Source organism: Rhea pennata, chromosome 1 (assembly GCF_028389875.1).
Source record: "Rhea pennata isolate bPtePen1 chromosome 1, bPtePen1.pri, whole genome shotgun sequence".
Classification (NCBI taxonomy): domain Eukaryota; kingdom Metazoa; phylum Chordata; class Aves; order Rheiformes; family Rheidae; genus Rhea; species Rhea pennata.
The window spans coordinates 90,406,847-90,427,667 of record NC_084663.1 but is presented as its reverse complement, the minus strand read 5'-3'; the positions used below and the strand labels follow the sequence as shown (position 1 = coordinate 90,427,667).

At 40.4% G+C, this 20,821-nt stretch overlaps 1 protein-coding gene across 10 annotated transcripts in view; it reads right to left on the bottom strand.

The window, feature by feature from the left end:
- Nucleotides 1–19,155, bottom strand: part of B4GALT4 (beta-1,4-galactosyltransferase 4) — a 35,176-nt gene extending 16,021 nt beyond the window's left edge. Inside the window, exons 1-4 of one of the 10 annotated variants that reach the window (XM_062595336.1) lie at nucleotides 18,553–18,724; nucleotides 9,239–9,306; nucleotides 2,507–2,989; nucleotides 503–735 (exon numbers count right to left, since the gene is read on the bottom strand). In XM_062595336.1, coding sequence (XP_062451320.1) covers nucleotides 503–735; nucleotides 2,507–2,780 — 507 coding nt within the window. In that variant the 5' untranslated portion in view covers nucleotides 2,781–2,989; nucleotides 9,239–9,306; nucleotides 18,553–18,724. The other 9 variants (XM_062595351.1, XM_062595359.1, XM_062595344.1 and 6 more) reach the window with 9 other exon arrangements.
- Nucleotides 19,156–20,821: the final 1,666 nt, after the last annotated feature.

Genomic DNA, 20,821 nt, shown 5'->3' with positions numbered 1-20,821 from the left:
TATGCACCAAATGAGACGGAAAAGGACATGGCAAAGGCCTGAATGCTCAAATTTTAATCACTGAATCAGCACAGCTGAAGAGAATATGAAAAAAAAAAAAAAGTCATTAAATCTTTCAAGAACCAAATGCTATGATTGTTCGTTCCCTCAGCTCTTGTCATGCAGTTCAAGTACCTACAGACAGCAACATGTTTACGTCAAGATAAGTGTAACCACATGTGTGCGACCTACTAAGTTAGACTGAGAAATGGACAACAGTTAAAGACAGGATTTCTTAATACTTCCAGGTTTTCCTAGCAACAGCTCATATCTCCTAGTGTTACCAGCAATGGCTGGAAGCCTCACAACAATTAGAAGACCCTCAACAACTGGAGATGATCAAAGCAGGCTCAGAGGATTGATGTTTGACAACAGAGGCGGCAGCTTACCTCTCTTCAGACTGCAGAGCAATGACGTCAGCCCCCCACCCAAACAAGTCTCTGTACAGTTGCAGTTGCCTCACCTGGTGAATAACGTAGATGCCATAGTCCAGCTGTTGTCTCTGTAGGAATGGGTGGAGGTGCTCCAGGAGGTAGAGTAGGTGCCTCTCTCGATTGCGGTGTGGGATGAGGATGGCCACATGCTGCAATGCTGAGCACTCTGTAGGATGATACCGGCCCTTGGCTACCTGAGGGTTCTCCTTTTCTACTTCTTCCAGCGTGAGAGATGCTTTGAAGGTGAGTTTGCTGGCACCTCCTGCAGGAGAAGCACAGGAAGCTTTCCTGATTTGTTTCTGGTTGTGGCTAGTCCAGTGCCCTCATGAGGTACTCTAATACTAGCATAAGAAACTCAGGTTCAAGCCTACACTTCGTTTCCCTGGCTTTCAAAGAGAAAAATAGTGCTAGAATGGCATTGCAGTGGCAGTGGAAGGAGGGGATATTGAATGTTTAGTCACTTAAACTGATATAGAGCAGTAATAAGAAAAATCAAGAGAAGTTGCACCCTACTGCAGGAAGATTCGCCAGAGATGGCTGCCAAGACAAAGAGGAGGACAGTCAAGTGGAAAGAGATGTAGGGCTGGTGCCATGAGAAGTCGCCATGGCTTAAAACATGAACAAAAGCATCTAAGGCTTAAGATTAGAAATATATAGAATATACCAAGGCTCTCTCTAGCCAAATGAAATTTTCATTCAACTTCTTTTGCACTGATCTGCCATTCTAGTGCCTCCAAATTCAACAAACGAACGAAAGAGAACAACACAAGCAACTGTGAGAGTACATGGTTTTACCTTAAACAAATATCTAAAGGGGTGGGAGGGAAGATGCACCCAGACAGCAACCTTTTCGACTACATTAGGGAGGAGGGAAGATTCCAGTTTCACAAATGAGTACCTAAATGGGCTAATGAAGAAGATGAAGATGATGACATGGTACTGCAAGACAGATGCCTGGTACTGCTAGCACAGGGTGCCTAAGACAGTACAAGTGGTCTAATAAAATAGCTAAAATTAGAAAACAAAATCACCTATTTGAAATGTCACCATAAATCACCCTCAAAAGTTCAATGACACAATGATCCAGTTGGGAGTGCTACCCCCACAGTAGCTGTAAAGACCTTCAATTGTTGGAGAGGTGAAAGTATATCTGATAATGAAAGGGAAGTCTCTTGTGTCGAAGGAAAAAGGAACACTATAAAGAAAAGAAAAAAGAAATCTGTGAAACTGGCAAATAGGGATAAGGACCATTTTCATTCATGCTGTCATTGTAAGGTTCACAGTTTCAGGAAATAAATTGTACTCCAGCTCTCCAGATTAAAAGGCTGTAAGCAGTGAAGAGAACTGTCTGCATTCTTTTAAATACCCAGTCAGCAGTCCAGAGCGAAGTTTAACACACAGGTGTTAGGTTCTTGCAGCTTTTTTGATGGACTTTCCACTGTCTTTGTACCTTCTCCTCCTGATATCCAATAGAGTATCAAGTTTAACCTACAAGTAGGAATGCCTTCCATTTCATCTTATCCCAAAAGTGGTAGGATAGGAGGTTTCGCCCAGGACGTACAGAAGGCGACAATGGAGATAAATATAAGTAGTGCAGAATGACTAATGGGTATCTACCACATTCAACTTGAAAATGCAGAGGCGGTCAAGCTTTCTGCCATTAAAAACTATATTCTGAAGCTCTCTCACAGCAAAGAGCTACACCCTGCCCTACCAAGACACCCTCTATATCACCACACTTCACAGCCTCAGTTCCATGCCCTGTACACTTCCCTTGTCCCCTTTATTTAACAGCAAATATATCTTATGTTCCCAATCTTCCAAGCCTACCCAATGCCATCAGCCAAATCTTCCTACAGAAGTCAAGATACTCAGCGCCACAAGTCACATCCAGAGGTACTTACTGCAATTGGTAGTGTTGTTACTCAGTTCACAGCAAAAATGCCATAGTGAAAAACAGCTAGGAGAAAAACAAGTCAGCAGTACTAAGCAAATGCAATTTGTTAAAAGAAGAACAAAATAGTATCACTTACGCAGGTATGGAGAAAGAGCTGGGCAGTAACCCTGAGATGACTGCACTGTGGGAACTTTCACAGTTGACTTGGTCTTCTCCTTCTGACTGTCCTCTTCCTTCTCCAGGCTGGCTACCTTTCTGATTTTTTCCACCAGGCTCTTAGCTTTAGGAATAGCCTGTCCAGAGTCCACAATGTAACTGAGTGAGGCCCACAGCACCATCAAACACAAAGTTACAAGCAGCAACACTTTGAACTTATAGAAGAAGTGAAGGACATAAGAGCTCAAAGCCATGGCGTTCTCTGGTCCGCAGACTGCTTCCTCAGCTCTCTTCCTGAGGTAGGCCCTTCACTGCACACTCAGTGGGGATGAAATCAAAGGTCCAAAGAAGAACATCACAGTAGAGAAGGAAAGCAGGAGGTAGGGACAGCTGCACACTTCCTCTGGTTTTGCAGTTCATGGAGTTCTGGTGCTTTTTGTCCTCAAAATATCAGAAAACATGACTTAACATGGACAAAAGAAGGGGGGGGGGGAAGTTAGCTTTTACTGCTGTACCTGCACTGACTTTAAGAAAAGAACTTATGACAAGCCAAAGGATCGCAGCATCACAATATAAAAGGAACAAGAAGTATCTACTGGTCAGAAGCTTGGGAGACTAACCTTTAATCCTAGCTCAGTCACAAACCAGCTGTATGATTTTAAGCAAATCACTTTCCTTTTTTGCTCCTCACTTTCAGTCTATTCTTTTTCGGATCAGAATGTGCAGCAGTTGCCCCTTGTTATATCTGTGTGTGGTGCCCATTACTACACAAGTTTAATTACCTCTATACTGCTACCAAAATTAACAACTGCAAGGCCACAGATGGGTAAAGCCAGTTCCCCTCACCAAAATGAAGAATCCATGAAATTATTATCGCTGAAGAATTAGGTTGTTTTCTTCTGAGAGAGAGTACTATCAATCCTATGCTGCTGTGCATTGCAGTGTAAACTACATAATGTTTAATTGGCATCAGAAACTATTCCATACCTCCTGCCTGACACTACCACCTTGTGGGTTGGTGCCCAGTATTTCTCTCACATGCTGCTGTAATGAGGAATAAACAGGGCAGAGGTAAATCACTTTGCTTTTTGAAGGAAGGGTTCCGTTTTCCATGATAGGTCTGCAAGGATCCAATCCTTTATTCTGTTTCCTGAGCTCTTTCAAAAGCTCCATTTTCGTACAAGCTTTCATTGCCGCTATTCTATAGAGTTACAGTGCTAACACTCTTGCCTGATAGAACATAGCAGAGAAATGAAATTGCAATAGAGAGAGCTTTGATAAAGAAAATACACAAGAAAATAGCCACCTGCAGGGAAAAACACACACACACACACACACACAGGACTGAGACTAAGCAATGCAAAAGCTTGGTGCTCTCATTTATACCCTCTCCCCTTATTTTCCGTGTGGAAAATTTTAAGAATAGTCTGTAAGGCATTGATCTCTACTACTCTCCAAAGACGGCTGAAAATGGTCTGAAAACAGCCAGAACTAGTCTTTCCTCTGTTCCCATTAGCTCTGTTTGCAGAGCAGAACAGAAAACAGCAGCCATAGAACAACAGCCGATATCCTGCTCACCTACGGAACTAGGAAATCTATGCATTTAAGGACTGCCATATACATCAGCAAAACCCAAGATGATCAGCAAAGCTAAGCTGTATGCTGATAGTACAGAGTGCTTTCCACAAAAGGATCTCAAATCTTGTGATAAACACCTGGTAAGCAACTTTGTGATAGGCAATCTGTAACATATATGTCATGGATATGGTAAGCCTGATTACTTGTTTTCCATGGTCAAACATTCACCATTTTTCCCTTTTTTGCACTATAAAGTATACAGCCTCTGTGCTATCCAACAGAGAAGAAATACATCCCTCAGATCCAAACATTAACAAATCTCATGACCTCACTTGTAAAAATCTTTACGTTTACTCAGCACACCTCCTTCATACGTTCACTTAGATACTGTGGTAAAAACATGCCTTCCTCACTTTTTTCTCCTATACAGTCAAAAATCATCAACAACAGAAAGTAAACTATCAACTTAATTCTCTCTCTGTATCATCAGAGCTGTTCAATGAATTCTTACTAAGGAATTAGCTAGCAGGAGTCTTGCATACACCTAGAAGAGCACTGCTCTCACTGCTAACTACCCCAACAAGCCTTGTTTCTCCAGACACCTTGTATTTCTTTCACCACATCCCAGGAATCCTCAACATCCTGCTATAATGCTACCACTGTGGCAGGCTTCAATACAATCTCACATTAACATGCACATCCACACACAAACAAATAGCAATTATGGCTCAGGGTCACCACACAGGTCCCAAACTAAACCCACCCTAAGCACTTTGCAGTGATGATGATGATCTGCTCCAGATGATGCTAACCTTGAGTAGTATGCACACAAGCTAGTCTGTAACAGTTCATCTGGAAGCCCGATTTCCTTCTGGTACCTGTCACACATGCTGACTGAGTGCCTAAGGGGGTACAACTATTACTGTAAGTCCAACTGCAAATCTCTTATGTTTCTGTGGCTCTCCAGAAACAACTCCATCCTGAACATTACAAAAAAGAGCGGAAACCTGGCCTGCAATCTGACCAGATTCAGAGATCAGCAGTGATTAATACCATCATGTAGATATTCCAGAGCTTGGCAGTCAATGAAGAGCATCAAGGATCTGCACCCCTTATTTTTTTAAAAAATGAGCCAATTTTTAAACCCACAAAACTTTTTTTGACCTAGTCATCTTCCTACTGGTTCTAGATTTTTGTGAACAGTCTTAACATAGCCTCTGTGGTATTCAGAACAGAATCTATAAATTGAGGAAAAAGGAGAGGGCACCAAGGGAGACATGTGACTGACCAATAAATCTCTTCAACGGAAGAAGGCTCAGAGAAGATGGGAAAGGGTGAGGTGGCCATGAAGCTCAGGAATAAGGTAGGATGTGACTCATTAACCACCACTGTTGCACAGAGCTGACTTTATCTCAACACAAAGGGGACCAGAGGGCAACCTTTGTTTTACATAAGCAGCTCTATCTGTTGAGAGGATCAACTGGTGTAAACTCTTCCTGAGTTTATCAAAACAATGTGTATGCCTTCTTTAGACAGAGTATAAAACCTGAACAACTACCAAAGGAATTTTGAAGAGAGCAATGGGCTTGAGCTGTTTTCAACTCACATATTATTTCTTCCTGGCGATTGGGGATGCCCAGCACTGTTAAGGTGAGCATACTGTAGAGATCAATAATGGCAATCATATTGGTATTGTGACTGAACTGTGTAAGTGTATATACTTATATTGAGATTTCAGTATATTACATCACTCTGCTAAATAAAAACCCTGTATAACATCAAATACCTTCAAAGTAAACTTTAATATTAAACACTGCATTCTCCATGTGTGGTATATATAAGAACCTGGTCAGAGTACTGGACTCAGAGATGGATACTCCTGCTACTGTTCCTGAAGGATGAGGGGTCCAATAAATCTGTTCTAGAAAAGCATCATCAGCTTTGTGAGGCATGGTGGTTCTACATATTTTAAAATCAAAGGTTGAAAATTCCATCCCTTCCCATACTAAGGGCTACTACAAACAATCATGCCTCTACAGAGTATTCAGCAAGTACCTGTTGTTCAGCAAATGAGCCCACAAGGATAGAAAACACTCCAAACCAAGCCAGCAGCAGCACTTTACAACTTCAGAGTGGCCAGCAAGCTGGAACCAATGCTATGATATCCAACTGTTTTTGTACCCCTCCAAAGTTTAGATTTTAGCACATAAAAACAAGTTCTTCTTCTTTCCTACCTAGGGTCCTCTGAAGGCTGCCTGATCCCCTTCTGCCCCTGCTGAGTAGGTAACCATCATTGGCCACATTCCTTGCACAGGTATTCCTCACATCTCTCTTGAATCTGAAGACCTTATTTTACAAAGGATAGGGATTTTTTCTGTTTTTGTTTGTTTGTTTGTTTTGTTACATTGTAAATGTACCTATTTTTTCCCTCTATGCACATGACAAGATAAAGTGATGGATTTTATTGCCCTAAAAAGCCTGTGATGTGCAAGAAACTCCACATTCTTATCTATATTATATTGGTCAAATGCATGGCAACACAAATTAAATCCTGGGTCTTCATATACGCCCTAAATATTGGTGCAGGGATTTCTTTTTTCTTTTTTTTTTTTAACTTTTTAAAAATATTACAGCAGTTGCTGTCAGTAACTGATACACACTTTATTTTGCTGATCCTCATATAAATTGTAGGCTACTGGTGAGGCACTGAAAGAATGCCCAAAACATGCTACCAGGATTGCAGGGAAGTGGGGAGGGGTGGGAACTAAAATGTGAAAGAACAACATGAAAGAGGAAGGAGGAAAGTTTCAGTTAAGAGATAAACAGCACAGAGAGGGAGTGAAATTCACCTTCCAGAAAAATGAATATTCCAGTTTGCACAGGAAAATAGAAAAGAGTAATCATTGTTTTACAGTTAAGAAAAATGAATTTTAAGTGGGCTCAAGACAAAAAAATATATATATTAAATCCAGTTTAGCCTCCCCCCATACTTCTAGACTCCCAACTCAATCAGTCTCTGTGGGAGGGAGGGGAAAGACCCCTAACTAGGAAAATGGGATGCAGATAAAACTATCATGTATCAAATATCGAAGGCAAAGAGGCATGAAAAAGGAAAAGAAAAATGAACAGAATTAGATTAAATGGAAAAAATTTACAGGAAAGGAGTGGAAGACTAAAGTAAGACTGAGAGTTATTTCAGTATATTATTTTATTTATGATTATACTTTATTTCAGCTATGAAATTTTACTTCTGACATTCTGTTTAGTCTCGTTGGCAGACATGCCACAGTAATACCAATTTGCAGTTACGGTGCCCTGAGAGGTGACAGCAGAAATACCACACTGATATTACTTGAGTTAGACAACTGCTCACAGTTAAGCTCAAAACTGAAGTTAACAGGATAAAATCTGTTTTTGAATACTGCCTGCTACACATCAGTTCATCCCTTTCACCCAAGCATCATTTCCTAGTTAGCTGTTATTTTTAATATGGTTTGCTTCATCTGATTATTTCTGGCTTTCCAGGATCCCTGCCATACATACTCAGGAAAGATTCTTGCATGACTGAAGAGATATCATAAAGTATCATACCATAAAGTATGGTATAAATACCATAGCTTTGTTCAAAGTTCAGCTCTGTCCCTTACGACTGGGATCCACAACTGCAGCAAGTGAATAATTAACTGCTCAAAGATCCTTATCCTATTGCCTCCCTACATATTACCACCCAAACAATGGGGATGCAAATAAAAGTGCAGTTGTCCACTCCTCAGACAGTGATTTTGATCAATTTTTTGTTCAATTTATTAAATTCATAGCCTGCCACTATATCAAAAGTAGACTGTATTTTTCTAAAAGAAGCTAAAATAGTTGCTTACCATTCATGCATAGACTACGGTAAACAGATCCTTCTCCATGAGAAATTATCTTTTCACAATAAAAATTTTAAAATAAACTACTCCTAAGAAAAATGTAACAAAACATCAAGAAGCAATGAGGAACATAAGTCATAAAAACAAACTTACAAAATACTTTTATTTCAGGAAGAGCATGCAGAGGTAATAAAGGTAAAAAGATGCCAATTTATGGAAATAAAGCAAACTCTGAGCTTACTGCACCAATCTGATTTGTACCCCCTTCGCACTAAGTTTAGTACCATATCACGTCTACAGATTTTGTCAGTTTTGTGAATGTCATTTACAAGCAGATTTTACTGGGAGTTCACAGCACGTGCCACTGAAATTCAGATTTTACTACTGTCAATGTGAGTTATTTTGTACGATATCTTAAACTACGTCTCTAGGTTCTATGGCAGTCAGAATAACTGAGCATTATTCTTGCTCAAAATATTTACACTTGAGCACTTTTTATAAAGTGGCATAAATATGCATGCTTAATTACAAACAATTAGTCATTTTCAACTCATCACAATACATGCAGAATGGCATAATTAACATTTTATATACAGTTAAGCTTGCAGTTTGGTATTCTGGTGTCTTCTATAGAGAATATAGTTTGTATTGCAACACATGTAAAGCATGGAGGCCCTTCAGGTGTGTTAAATGGAAAAACATACACAAATTAATTCACTCAACTTACATCATTAGTTCATAATGTAAAGTTAGTCTTTTTCCTGGGACAAGGGGGTGGCATGTGCACAGAAAGACTATGTTAATGAATATTAAAAGCTGTGCCCTCATGAATGACAGCAACAGAAAAAAAGCAGTGAAGAGCTGACACTTATAACTTCCACCAGATGCAGGACCTGTGAATATAAGATAACCGTAACTGGAAATAAAAGGACAAGCACAAGGTTAGGCCTTAATAAAAGCTTTTTTGGAGTACTTACTTTACTGTTTCATGCTAAGGACTCTTAATGCTTTACCTTAGTTAATAAAAGCTTACTTATTTTGAAAAGGTGGATTTTTTTTTCACTAGCCTATTTAAAAGAGTGGTGATCCTGGATTGCTAAGACAACTAACCCCGACTCTAAAAGAGTAAGAGTTGTGGCCTTGTAAAAAGAAAGCATTAGACCCAGAGACATGTTCTGCATGAAGAGTCGTGCAGAATCTACTCTAAAGGCCAATGATCACTCTACAATTTACGTGAAATGCAAATGCTTTCCACTTCATACCTTTTAGCAGAAAGGAAACTCTCACCAATTAAGTACAGGCAGATGATAAGCAAATCATTGCTGATATACTGGAGAAGGAAAAGATCACCGGGTCAGAAAAATATTAAAATATGTGCAAAAATGATTCAAACAAAAATACAATACTAAACAAATCTTACTATAAAGATTAACCAATAATCTCCAAGATGCTAGAAATATAGTTCTAGCTTCTTCTATACCTGGTAACCAGCTATCTCTCCCTCAAATATAGGCGTGAAAATGTAAATGGTGTGACAAAACTCTTCTTGTAGCTGTCAAAGCTCTCTCTAGCTTGATCAGTCATACCCATGGACCTTTCACACAGACCTAAAGTGCAATTCATCTTGTGAGATTACTTCTCAGTGACACATGACCAAGCCTAGTTTAGAAAGCTGCAGCTGGTTAGCTGTGCACATCAAAAACACAGCACTTCTGGCTACAAGGTTAAAAAGACTGTAGTACTCACTTCAAAATCCACGGAAAAATTAGAAGGTAGTCATCCAAAAATGAAATGGGCCAGAATTTCAAAGTCAAAGGCTTCGCAAAGAATGAGAAACGTCTCTATGCACATACAGACAAATCCATATCTAAACAGACACTGCAAACACTATTCTAAATAAATCCATGATCACATTAAGGCATATAAATATCACATGATCTGTGTTGAATACCTAACATCTTATTTGTATTGACAGCCGCCCTTGTGCTCTGCACCTTGTCTGTGAGCTCAAGTTCTGTAACCTGCTACAGTTTTTGAAACACATGATAAACCCTACTTACACTTTTCAAGGCTCCTCAGCACTGCTCAAAATAGGCTACCTGTAGGAATCAGTCAGAAATGCAATGCTGTCTGACCCCTTCAGAGAACAGGGGGTTTCAAATTCCGATTCTTGGGCTTGCGGGCATGAACACAAAGCCCTAGCTTGCCCCTCTCTGCAGACAGCCCAAATTTGCAAATGAAGCTCCTGTATGGATGAGATTTTTTTCTAAGCACAGCAATTGTATTATAGTCATCCATTTTTATTCAGGGTTTTCCCAACAGAAATACACACACATGTGTACAGAGTCAATTTGCTGTACTAGCAGGAAGTAAACCAGCAGCATATGTGCAGTGGTTCCCTGTGCATGTGGGCTGCAGGGTCAATCTGCCCATATGCAGTGGGCATTTGTCTCACAGCCTGGCTGAAGCTATGGCCATAACCACGCTGAGAGATAACCCAAAATTCTAAATTGATAGCCATTCTTTTTCATCCAGACAGAGTTTCTATGTAGACAAATACGATCAGCAGAAGGACAGATTATTGGTAGCCATGACCTACATACTAGTGAAAGGGGAAAAAAAAAAAAAATCTTATGAACAAACTTTGACATGCAATTGGGGTTGATAAACTCATTTTCCAAAACTTATTTTTCATTGATATGTTTTTAAATAAAATTGTTACTATGACAACTACTTTAAAGTCTAGATTCACTTTTTTTGTAGAAAAAAAAGCTAAGTAGATTTGTAGAAAAAGGTAAGTCAATATAAACAATCAGGCAGAACACTTGCTGCTTGAATTTTATTTCTCAAGTGTTTATATTTAAAACAATTCACTCTGTATGGAATACCTGTAAAGCAGCTCTAGGGAGATTCTTCAGCTTCATGCACGTAAGATTAATTTAGTGGAAGCTTTTTTGAATTTTCACAAACCTTGCAATTCTGCCTTTCACTCCCCAGTGAAGAGAGGTTCCCTATCAAGCAGGATTTTCCAGAACCCTCTGCAACCATTTCAGATAAATGCACAAATTCCACAGCTGCAAAAAGGATTCATTTCAACTTAACTTTAAAAACCCTCGTAAGTCCAAACAGGAAATGAAGCATGAAAGAGTTCCTTGGGACATCGTTTATCAGATCAATATTGAGCAGACTGTTACTTGGTATTTTATAAGGGCCCAAAAGGGGTTTGCTCTGTGTGTGTCACAAATAAATACAGCAACCTCCTTCTTCAAACCCTCCAAGAAAGAATTAAATTCTTTACAGTTGACAGAGTAGAAAGATCAATGTATACCATCAGCTTTTCTATCCATATATACCATCAGCAAGACAGTTCAAGTCGTCTTTAAAATTAGTTTTTCAGTTGGGCATTAAGCTAATACATTTTAGCACCTGTTTTACATAACAGCTTTATAATCCCATTATCTCCACCTATTAAAGAAATACTAACTGCACTGAGAAATGGTGAATGCATCAGGAGTAAAAAAATAAATACACATTAACAATTCTCAGATAAACACCCTTTTGCCCCACTTTTCACTTCCCAGGATTTCAAGCCAAAATAAAGCACATTAAATTACTTACTGTTGCTGCTGCCACATCCCTCCTTCCTGTACAGTAGTCACTGAGAAGTACAGAGAGCCCTATGCAAGCAGCAGATACTTTTCAGCCCTGAAACCCCACACCATAGAGAGACCTCTGTTACCTTCAGCGGGCTTCAGGAAAGAGTCAGCTCAAAACTAGCAGGATGACTGAAAACGTCATTACCTCCAGGTTTTCTCTAGCCCTCGAGAAGCTCCCCAGCACTGTCCCCCACGCTCCTCCCTTCTGTCCACGTCCCAGAGAGGGAAGGCAGGCAGCCTCCCTCCCTCTCCCTCCTAGGGCACGACTGCATGACAGAACCAGCACGGGGGCGGGAGGGAGGGAGGCTGCACTCAGGCATATCTTGATGGAGCACTGTGCCAAAAGCAACACTGCAATGCAAATTACAACAAACCACGGTCAGAAAGGTCAGAAACAAAGGCTCAAACACACCTCAGTTACTATCTGAGCCCTTCTGGTACCTGTTCTATTTGGGAATTTTTAATGTTAAGACTTACATCATTCTTATACAGATCAAGCTGCCCCTCCTCACATCCATACCCATGGAGAAGTCTTGGCACTCCCATTACACTTCTCTCCGTATCACCTGGTCACATCTGGTAAGCACAGTGTCATCAGCGACACAGGCATATACTTGATACAAGGGTCTTTAGACTATCTGTTTTTTTTTTTTTCACCAGTATTTTCACAGACGGTAACTCATTATGGTATTCTTATTGCGAGGTTATCTCCTGCTGGTGCTTTTTCCACCACTTTGCCCCATAACTCTCTTTTATCCACCCAGCAGAATCAGCAGTGCAAAAGCAACCGAGGTATCTCTTTGCCACCTGGCCCACGAGTGCCTTTGCAGGCTGCTAGGGCAGCAGTGCCACCATGTTAGCGGTGCTAGATGAGCCCCAGTTATGCACATGGGACACAGCTGCCAGGAGGTGCTTCCTGCCAGCCTAGTGGCCTCTTCCCTAGTGGCCATACATTAGGCTGACAGTCAAATGTTTCTTTTGGTAGAGTGGCACCTGTATGAGGGGAATCTGTGAGCACACCAATGCTGATTAAGGGGTGGAATTTTCTCACGCTTCCAGTGAACACAGTGATAACGGCAAAATAATATAGTGAGGATGAAACCAAAGTATACACAGAGCAGAATGCTAGAACGGATTGTATTGTAGGTGGGGAGAGAAAGGATAGGTACAGCCTGATAACACATGTTAATCTCTGGTAATTCACAGTTGTTTGAACTCTTTGTGCAGTATGTACTTGAAATGTACACTGTAAATATTTCAATTATAGATGTAGATATATTTCAAGGTAGATATTTCAAAGCTTTACCAATAGGTCTTCCCTATGCCACAAAGATCTTATCCATTATTAGGAATGCACAGAAGTTTTAGGTAACAACTTCCTTGTTTCAGACACTCAGTAATGCAGGGAAGAAAAAACTTTAGAATTACTGTATGTTTTAACCAGTGTTCCCACAGCCACATACACTCAAATCAGGCTGCATCTTGACTTTCACTGTACCACTTCTCTCCCCATTCCCACTCCGAAACTGTATATCCTTTGCACTGGCATTAACACACAAATGTGAAGTAAGCCAGATCAGGAAGCAAGCAGTATTTCTAACAACCACCTAGGATCCTCTGACTATTCTTCCTACTGAATAATGTCAAAGACATGGTAAAACTAGGAACAGGAGAAAAAAAATAAAAGTAGCTCAGTTTTCTGTTTAATATGGACAGTTATTTTAGGAGGATTCTAATAAAACAATACAATAACTAGGAACATTCTACAAACTGCCTTAAACCAATTGTACAGAGGGAATGCATGAGTTAAAAAGAAACAAAACAAAGTGCATCTATGGGGCCTGATTAGAATAAAATCCATTGCCAATAAAAAAATTTCAGTTGTGTCTAGAACATAAGCAGATGTGCTGGCTGCATATTCTTTTGATGCTGTTTATTACTTGATAACTGTTTGATGCTGAGTGTAAAACAACTGAAGTAATGACAGCCCCAACTCCCTAACATATGAATTAAAAAATAGAAAGACTTAACATACCAGAAAATAACCAAGAGGTTTAGTTTACATGAATTATTGTCTCCATGTACGTAAGCACTGCAAAAGAAGGTATTTATGGCTCGCTTAAGAGAGGATTGGCTTGGCAGCCAAACACAGAAAAGCCATTTTACACATGAGGAAAACCACAGCAAAAAAGTACTGAAAGAGGACTCTCCAAACAGCTTTAACTCTAACATGCAGGACAAAGAAGAAAATCAGAGAGGTAGGTGAGATACTGAGGCTTCAATAGGGATGTCATTGTTTCTCTGCCCAGTGTTACCCTAAATGAGGATTGGTGTTCCTGTGTTCCAACATGCTTTAGTTTATTTAGTTAAGAGCTGAAGAACTTGCTCAACAGTGAATGCACTGGACAAATTCTTTTGAATTTGTCTCACTGATTTTCCTTGATTTCTAAAGACTTAAGATGCAATTAAAGTTTCCTCCACAGCTAAGACTTTTAAAGATCTCTCTTTCACATGGGCTGTCAGGTTTCTAAAGAGAGGTAAGCTTTTCCTTCAGGAGCTCTTCTCTCTGAGGCCAACTGCTTCGGGAAAAAAAAAAAAAAAAAAAAAAAAAAAAAATGAAATTTCTGTACAGAACTTTGACTCCTGTGTCAAGTTTAGCTGAATTTGGCCAGCATAGGAACAAACTCACTACAATGATCACAGTGAGAAAAACGGGAAAAAAACAAAAAATAAAACAGAATATAGGAAATGGTAATTCATTACAATCCTGTTCATCCTAATATTATACCCAGAGCCCAGTCAGTTGAAGGGGATGCTAGTATTGTAAACCTAGTATCCAAACACAGCTGAGATCCTAGACATTTTGTTTTGTTTTACCTAGAATATCTAGCTTCTTCTTTAAGCACATTAGGGAACATTGATTTTAATATCTTCTGGTTTCTCCATATTTCATTTCATAGACTTAAACATTTCTATTCTGGAATGGCATTCAGATCACAAAGCAACAAGAAACATTTGCTAGTTTAGTTTCCCATTATTGAAGATGTTTGAATGCAGACTGATGTTAAAAGTTAACTACTGAAGTTAATGCTAAATGTTTGACTCATTAAGAATTTATAGTTCTTGAGTTCTGATATTCATGTACCTTCATTTATTACAGAAGTTTCCCCTAGGATTCAGTTATGTCACTCCCTAAAGATTAAAACAGCTGCAGCACAAGTGGACTCTATGTCCATGTGTTATGTTTACCAGGTCTTTAAATTCAGAGAGCAGAGATCTGGCAAACAAACAGGGACAAGATTCACATTCCCCAACCCCCTCATCCCCCCAAATAAATTAAAATAAAAAATGCTGCAAAAGATGACACATTACAAAAGTCTTCTGCTGACTGTTCTACATAAAGCTGCACAAACAAGCAGCTTTCCAAGAGAAGTTAAAAATGCACAAGTGAATAAGCAGCTTAATACCCTAGGCACTCAGTTGCAAGAGCCAAACCAGGACCATTAAATTCATTTTACAGTCCAAATACATTGTATAACTGAAATTAATTGTTCAAATAAAAACAAAAAACACAGAACTTAAAAAATTCAATCCAAATTCCAGCATCTAATAACAAGAGGGTGGCCTGAATTTGGTACAGCCAGTACAAATTCCTATTTTCAAATATCTTCTCACCACAAAGAGCACCACAAATAATAGATAGTCTGTAGAACTGCACAGACTAGCTCTTGACAATGCTAATCCACCTGCAGTTACTACTTGCCCACTTTCTTCTCTCCATATTCTGATCCTACTACCAGAATTTCCATTAATAATGTAAAAATCCCTGATCACTAAGATATGAAAACAACTTTTGCTCCTGTCATAACAGCTGAAATTGCCTCAGAGTGAGTGACTGCATAACACATTGTGAAAGGTGTTATTTCTATGGCATATAAAACTAAGACGACTTCCAGATGAAGCAGTAGAATTCAACCCAACACAGTAAAACTTCAAAGAGGATTCTCTAACAGATTTATAAATCACTTTTACTGATAGCTATATTATTACAAATATAGCATGTGTATTTTCTTCTAGTTTGCAAGGTGCGTGTGGACAAGGAGAGTCAGTCACCTCACACAGACTTTCCAGCCACAATTGCCCTTTCTTTTCTGCTCCTTACCTGACCAGTGCAATGCATAATCTATTTATTTTACAGTGACAAAATAAAAGCCTGAAAGAACTTGTCTGCTAGCTCAAAACTAGAGAAGACAGTGAAATACTAACCTAAGAAAGTGCTTTAAAAGATCCATCGTGTTGCTTGAGATGCATGGCTTCTTAATGATCAGTCATGTGTATTTGCTCAGAATGTATATAATTTTCTGGCTACTAGCACATACAGTTCACACAAAGTCTTTTCTACCCTGTACCTCAAATATTAGAGAGTGGATATACGGCTACTTGTAACACCCCCAGACAATTTGTTGAGCAAGAAGAGACATTTTCTTCTACAGTCATGTTTCACTTACAGACAAAGGGCTAATTCTTGGCAAATACTCAGTGCCTAGAACATCACATTAAGATTTCGGAGACTGCCTAACAAAGAACCTATGCTTTTTTTTTTTTTTTTTTTTTTTTTTTAATAAGCACTTGCAGAGGCTTTGCTGCAAATGACCCATCATCATTATCAAATAGCAACCACTCAGTTGTCCTCTGCTTCAATATCACTGTAGAGTTTTCACTCTCCTAAGATGTAATGAACTCTGATTTTATGCTACAAAATGCAGTCCAGCTTCTCCAGGCCAAGAAATACATTTATGAATGGCTCCCCTTGTTAGACAACTACAGCTGAGCCACTGACCTCACTGTAAAAGACACAGCACTGTCAGACTGAGCACAGTCAGAGAAAGTGAACAAGACAAACAGAAAACTGAACTGGCACACTCCCTAACACCCTAAATGCTCATCATGGAAGCAGCTTTTAAAACTACAAAATAGTTTAAGAACACCTTCCCCCTTATGCTCTGTGGAATACTGTGAAAAAGGTAAAACAGATTTCTGCTCAGACAAGAATCTCACACATAGGAAAGGTAAGGTTATTGACAATATTCTATCTTTTTCTGGCAGCTGCTTCCTTACTGGAGTGGAATCAGCCAGTATGGATGCCAGATGTCACAGACTCCACTTTACACTAAAGAAAAACAAAACAAAAAAAAAGAACATAAAAAAGACACAGACACTCCCAAAAACAAACCTGCCCTACAACAATGCTAAAGCATATTTCTTGCCAAATTATAAATTAATTGAAATCAATTTGAAAGTAAAAAAAAAAAAAAAAAAAAAAAAGCCATACTATTTAAAAGAGAATAACACAGCAACTCATATGAAAAAGAAAGATCCAAACATTCTAATCTAAGCAATAAATTTCTTGGAGCAAATTAGAAACTTGTGAAAATAAAAGACAGCTGTTACAAAAAAAAAATACAAAAAATACCCACATAAATCAAACATTTCCATACAGATACCATTTATCAAACTCACTAAAGGAGTTTATCAAAAATAATCACTTTTCAGTAGCTTGGGTGAAAAAATGATACTTCATTGTGTTAAAGAAAGACTCATCAAATTTATCTCACTAATTAAAGAGTCAAAGAATAAAACAAAACTCAGAAGTCCTGCTTTCCAGTCCTAAACCTGATCAGAATATTTGTAGTTAGAAGACTTACAGAATTATCATTAAGTTGCAGAGAACATATACTTCAGAGAAAGAGCATAATGCTACAAATCTTACTGATAGGAAAAGTAAATAAAACTTTTTCAATTTAAAGAATTTAAATCCTAAAGCTTTTTTTTCGTTTTTAACTGTTAGCCATCTCAACGACATCAAAATTTTACTTTTCTCTAACCCCCTTTCTTGAAAACTGAGATCTTCTAGAATGACTCAGCTATCTCATGGGAACTTCCTTAGCTCTTCAGTGAAGGGGTAGAAAGAATGTTAAAGCCATAAAAGGCAACTTCACTGCTATCTGAGTCAATTAGGTGTTAACAAACAAAAACCTATTATATATAATAAAAGAAGTTATTACTCTCTTTGATAGAGTATCGCTATCACGGTGCTGTGAAAGTCTTAAGTCTAGGTTTCTAATCTTATCGCAGATATAATTCAAAAAAAGCCACTTGTGCTACAGCTCACAAAACAACCTCTCCCAAATGCTTCTGCTAGTATCCCCACTTCTGCTTTCCCTCAAGGCCTACAATCACACATTCATTTCATTATATGCGAGCTCCCACAAACCTCTGCCTGTGCTCTCTTAACCCTCTGATCATTACTCAAGAACCTCCAAAATATTACCTGGAGAAATGAGTTTATGCAACAGTAATGAGAATGTTCTGTTGAACTGTTTGACCTGCCTGTGCTTCAGATTCCCCTTGTGTCAGTGGGGAAAATAAAACCTAGCAGAGTACTGAACTGACCTTACTGCAAGACTGTTCAAAAGCAACAAGTAAAATGAAATCACTATCGACCAAGTCCATCCTCCAGACTTGTAATGTCTCAACCCAATACGGTAAGCACTTAAGCCTATCCACAATTTTTTGACAGGTGATTATTCTCAGTTTTACCAACCTGATAACACTGTAGTATAATGCTACACTACAACAAAGTTCCATACCAAAGTATTTTCAGGATCAGAACCCAAAATCTTTCCTTTGATATTGTCAGTGATAACTTCAAAGGGGCTACTTGCAGAGGACTTCTGAACAGTGGATTCAGAGGACAACTGAACACCGACCAGCTGCATGATGCAGGCCAAAGTGTTTTCAACATACTAAACATTCAAAAATACTAGGCACAATTAAACAATTGTCCTTAACGGTTTTACTAACGACTTAAACCTGAAGTGATCCTTGAAAGCCAGGTAGCTTGTAAGACTTGGGCTGACCTTTTCATCCTTCCATCACCAACTTACACCAGTTTCATCCACATTTCACATTTCCGTTCTTCCGGCTGCAGCCTCCCCGTCCTACCCACTGCAGCTGCTGGCGCGTGTGTCGTCGTGACACACTCGGCTGAGCGGCACCTTGCTATCGTCCCTCGGCTTTACCGAGATTCGTACTTACACGAGACAAACTTTCGGGCAAACAGGAGCTGGCTGGCAGGAGCCCTGGCCAGCTGCCTGCCGCCCTGCCAGCCCGCCGCGGCGCCGCCCGCTCTCCCTGCCGGGCCGCGCAGCCGCCCCGCGCAGGCGCAGCTGCAGCGGAGCAATGGCGCGCCCCCTCCCCCCCCGTCTCCCCCCACGGCCGCGCGCGCCGGGGCGCCCGCTCCTAACGGCTCCCCGAGCGACCCTGTTGCCGTTGAGAGCGGGGGGCGGGGGGAGGGTAAGGGGGAAATGGAGACGGCGCATCGGCACCGCAGCCCCTAGGGGCATCGGTCCCTCCTTGTCGAAAGGAAGGAGGGGGCGGGCGAGGGCCCGGCGGGGTACGCAGCCCGCGGCCGGGCCTTACCTGGCAGCCGCCCTCCCTGCCGCCGCACCACCAACTCCCACCGGACTCCCCCACCAACCATCGAGAGGGAGCCTAGAGCGGCCGTCTCCCGCCACAGAGACCACCCCACCCCGCCCCCACCGGCGGGTAGAGGGGCCCCGCCGTGAGCTGAGGCGGCCGTTGCGCCCTCCCCCAAATAGTGGGCCTGCAGGCCTTACCTGCTTGTTTGCTTTAGCGGTGCAGAGCAAACTCGGGAGGTATAATTTAATCAGCACAGGTCAGGTGTGCTGGCGTTTAAATATGCCCAGGGTAATTTATGGCAGCATACCAGAGACTGTGCTGGCTTCTGTGATTTCCGGGAACATGAGTGAGGACCGTTCGCTGAATTTTCTGGTTTTGAAGTTGCAGGAGAGTTTTGGGGATTTTTACATCACAGCACTTGTTTTGCTTGTATTTGTGGAGAGATGAGTTTTGCTTTCTCTTAAAATGTATCCTGTTCAGGACTTCTATAAAGTGAAGTTACATAAGACTTGGCAGGACTTTCAGAAATCAGAATTTAAAGATACCTGCTTCCAAAACCTAACTGGTTGGTAAAGAGAAACATGTTCTCCTTCCTTAATCCTAAGTGGAATCACAAAAGGGCTTTTTGCATCCAAACCCTGACAGAGCGCAAACAAAACCCCTTGAAACACCCTTGTGTGCATTGTCATAAGTTACTCTCTTGAAGGTTAATTCATACGGAGAGTTTGTTAAATCATGTCAGTAATTTATTTAATCAAGTAAGCAGCCACAAGCAAAACAGCACTGGGCAGCCGGGGAGTCTTAGCTCCGCCAACGGCGCACGCCTCCTTCACGTACAATCCCCTTTTTCTAGTTCCGGGACGCGTTGTAATCTGGTGCGTTTTGCGCATGTGTGAGTTGCTAGGGGGGGGTCGTCTGTAGTGCTCTGGTGGTCGTGGAGAGGAAGGCCATAGTCCTCCTCCGTCTCTTCATTTTGGCTTGTCTCCTTGTGAGTGATCACAGGTGTTTGCTTATCTGTTGTGTTGACTCCCTTTCGGGATGCTGTCCTGTGAGTGATTACAGGCGCCTGCTTATCTTTTCTTCTTTATCCTTTTGCTTTCAAAGGAATTCCTTCTTGGTGACCTTTGAGCAACTTGTTGCTTACTTCAGCTCTTTATACTCCTGCAAGATAGCTAAGGCCCCGACACCACACCAGTTCCACAAGGGGTCATATAAGCTTTTGTGCTTACCATAATTTATTTGTCTGACACCATGTCTCAACCCTGGTTGTTGTAAAACCTCCTCCTCCCCCTCCACCAGCTTATTCCTCCTTTTAAACAATGAACAAATAGTTACAATTTATTACATGCATGCTTACATGGATATTTGCAGATGGCTGAGAGTATTTCTTCATCTGTTACTGATAAGATTTATTAATGTTTTTAAGAATTAAAAGCTCCAAAATCAAAAGTACTTTTGCCTACAGTATATCGCAAGCTAGATATGTTGAATATGAATTAAATCACCCTTTGGGTTAACCAAAGTTTGTATTGCTACAGTGCAACGTTTACTGTTTTCCCTTCAACAACTTTTCATCATAAACCAAAGAAGAAACAAGCACTTTAAAGTATTTGTTCAAAATCCCAAAGCTGTTTCACTGACTGTGACAAGAAAAGCCAGACTGGTGCAGCAGGCTGGTTGGCTGGCTGTTTAAGCGTGCCAGAGCAG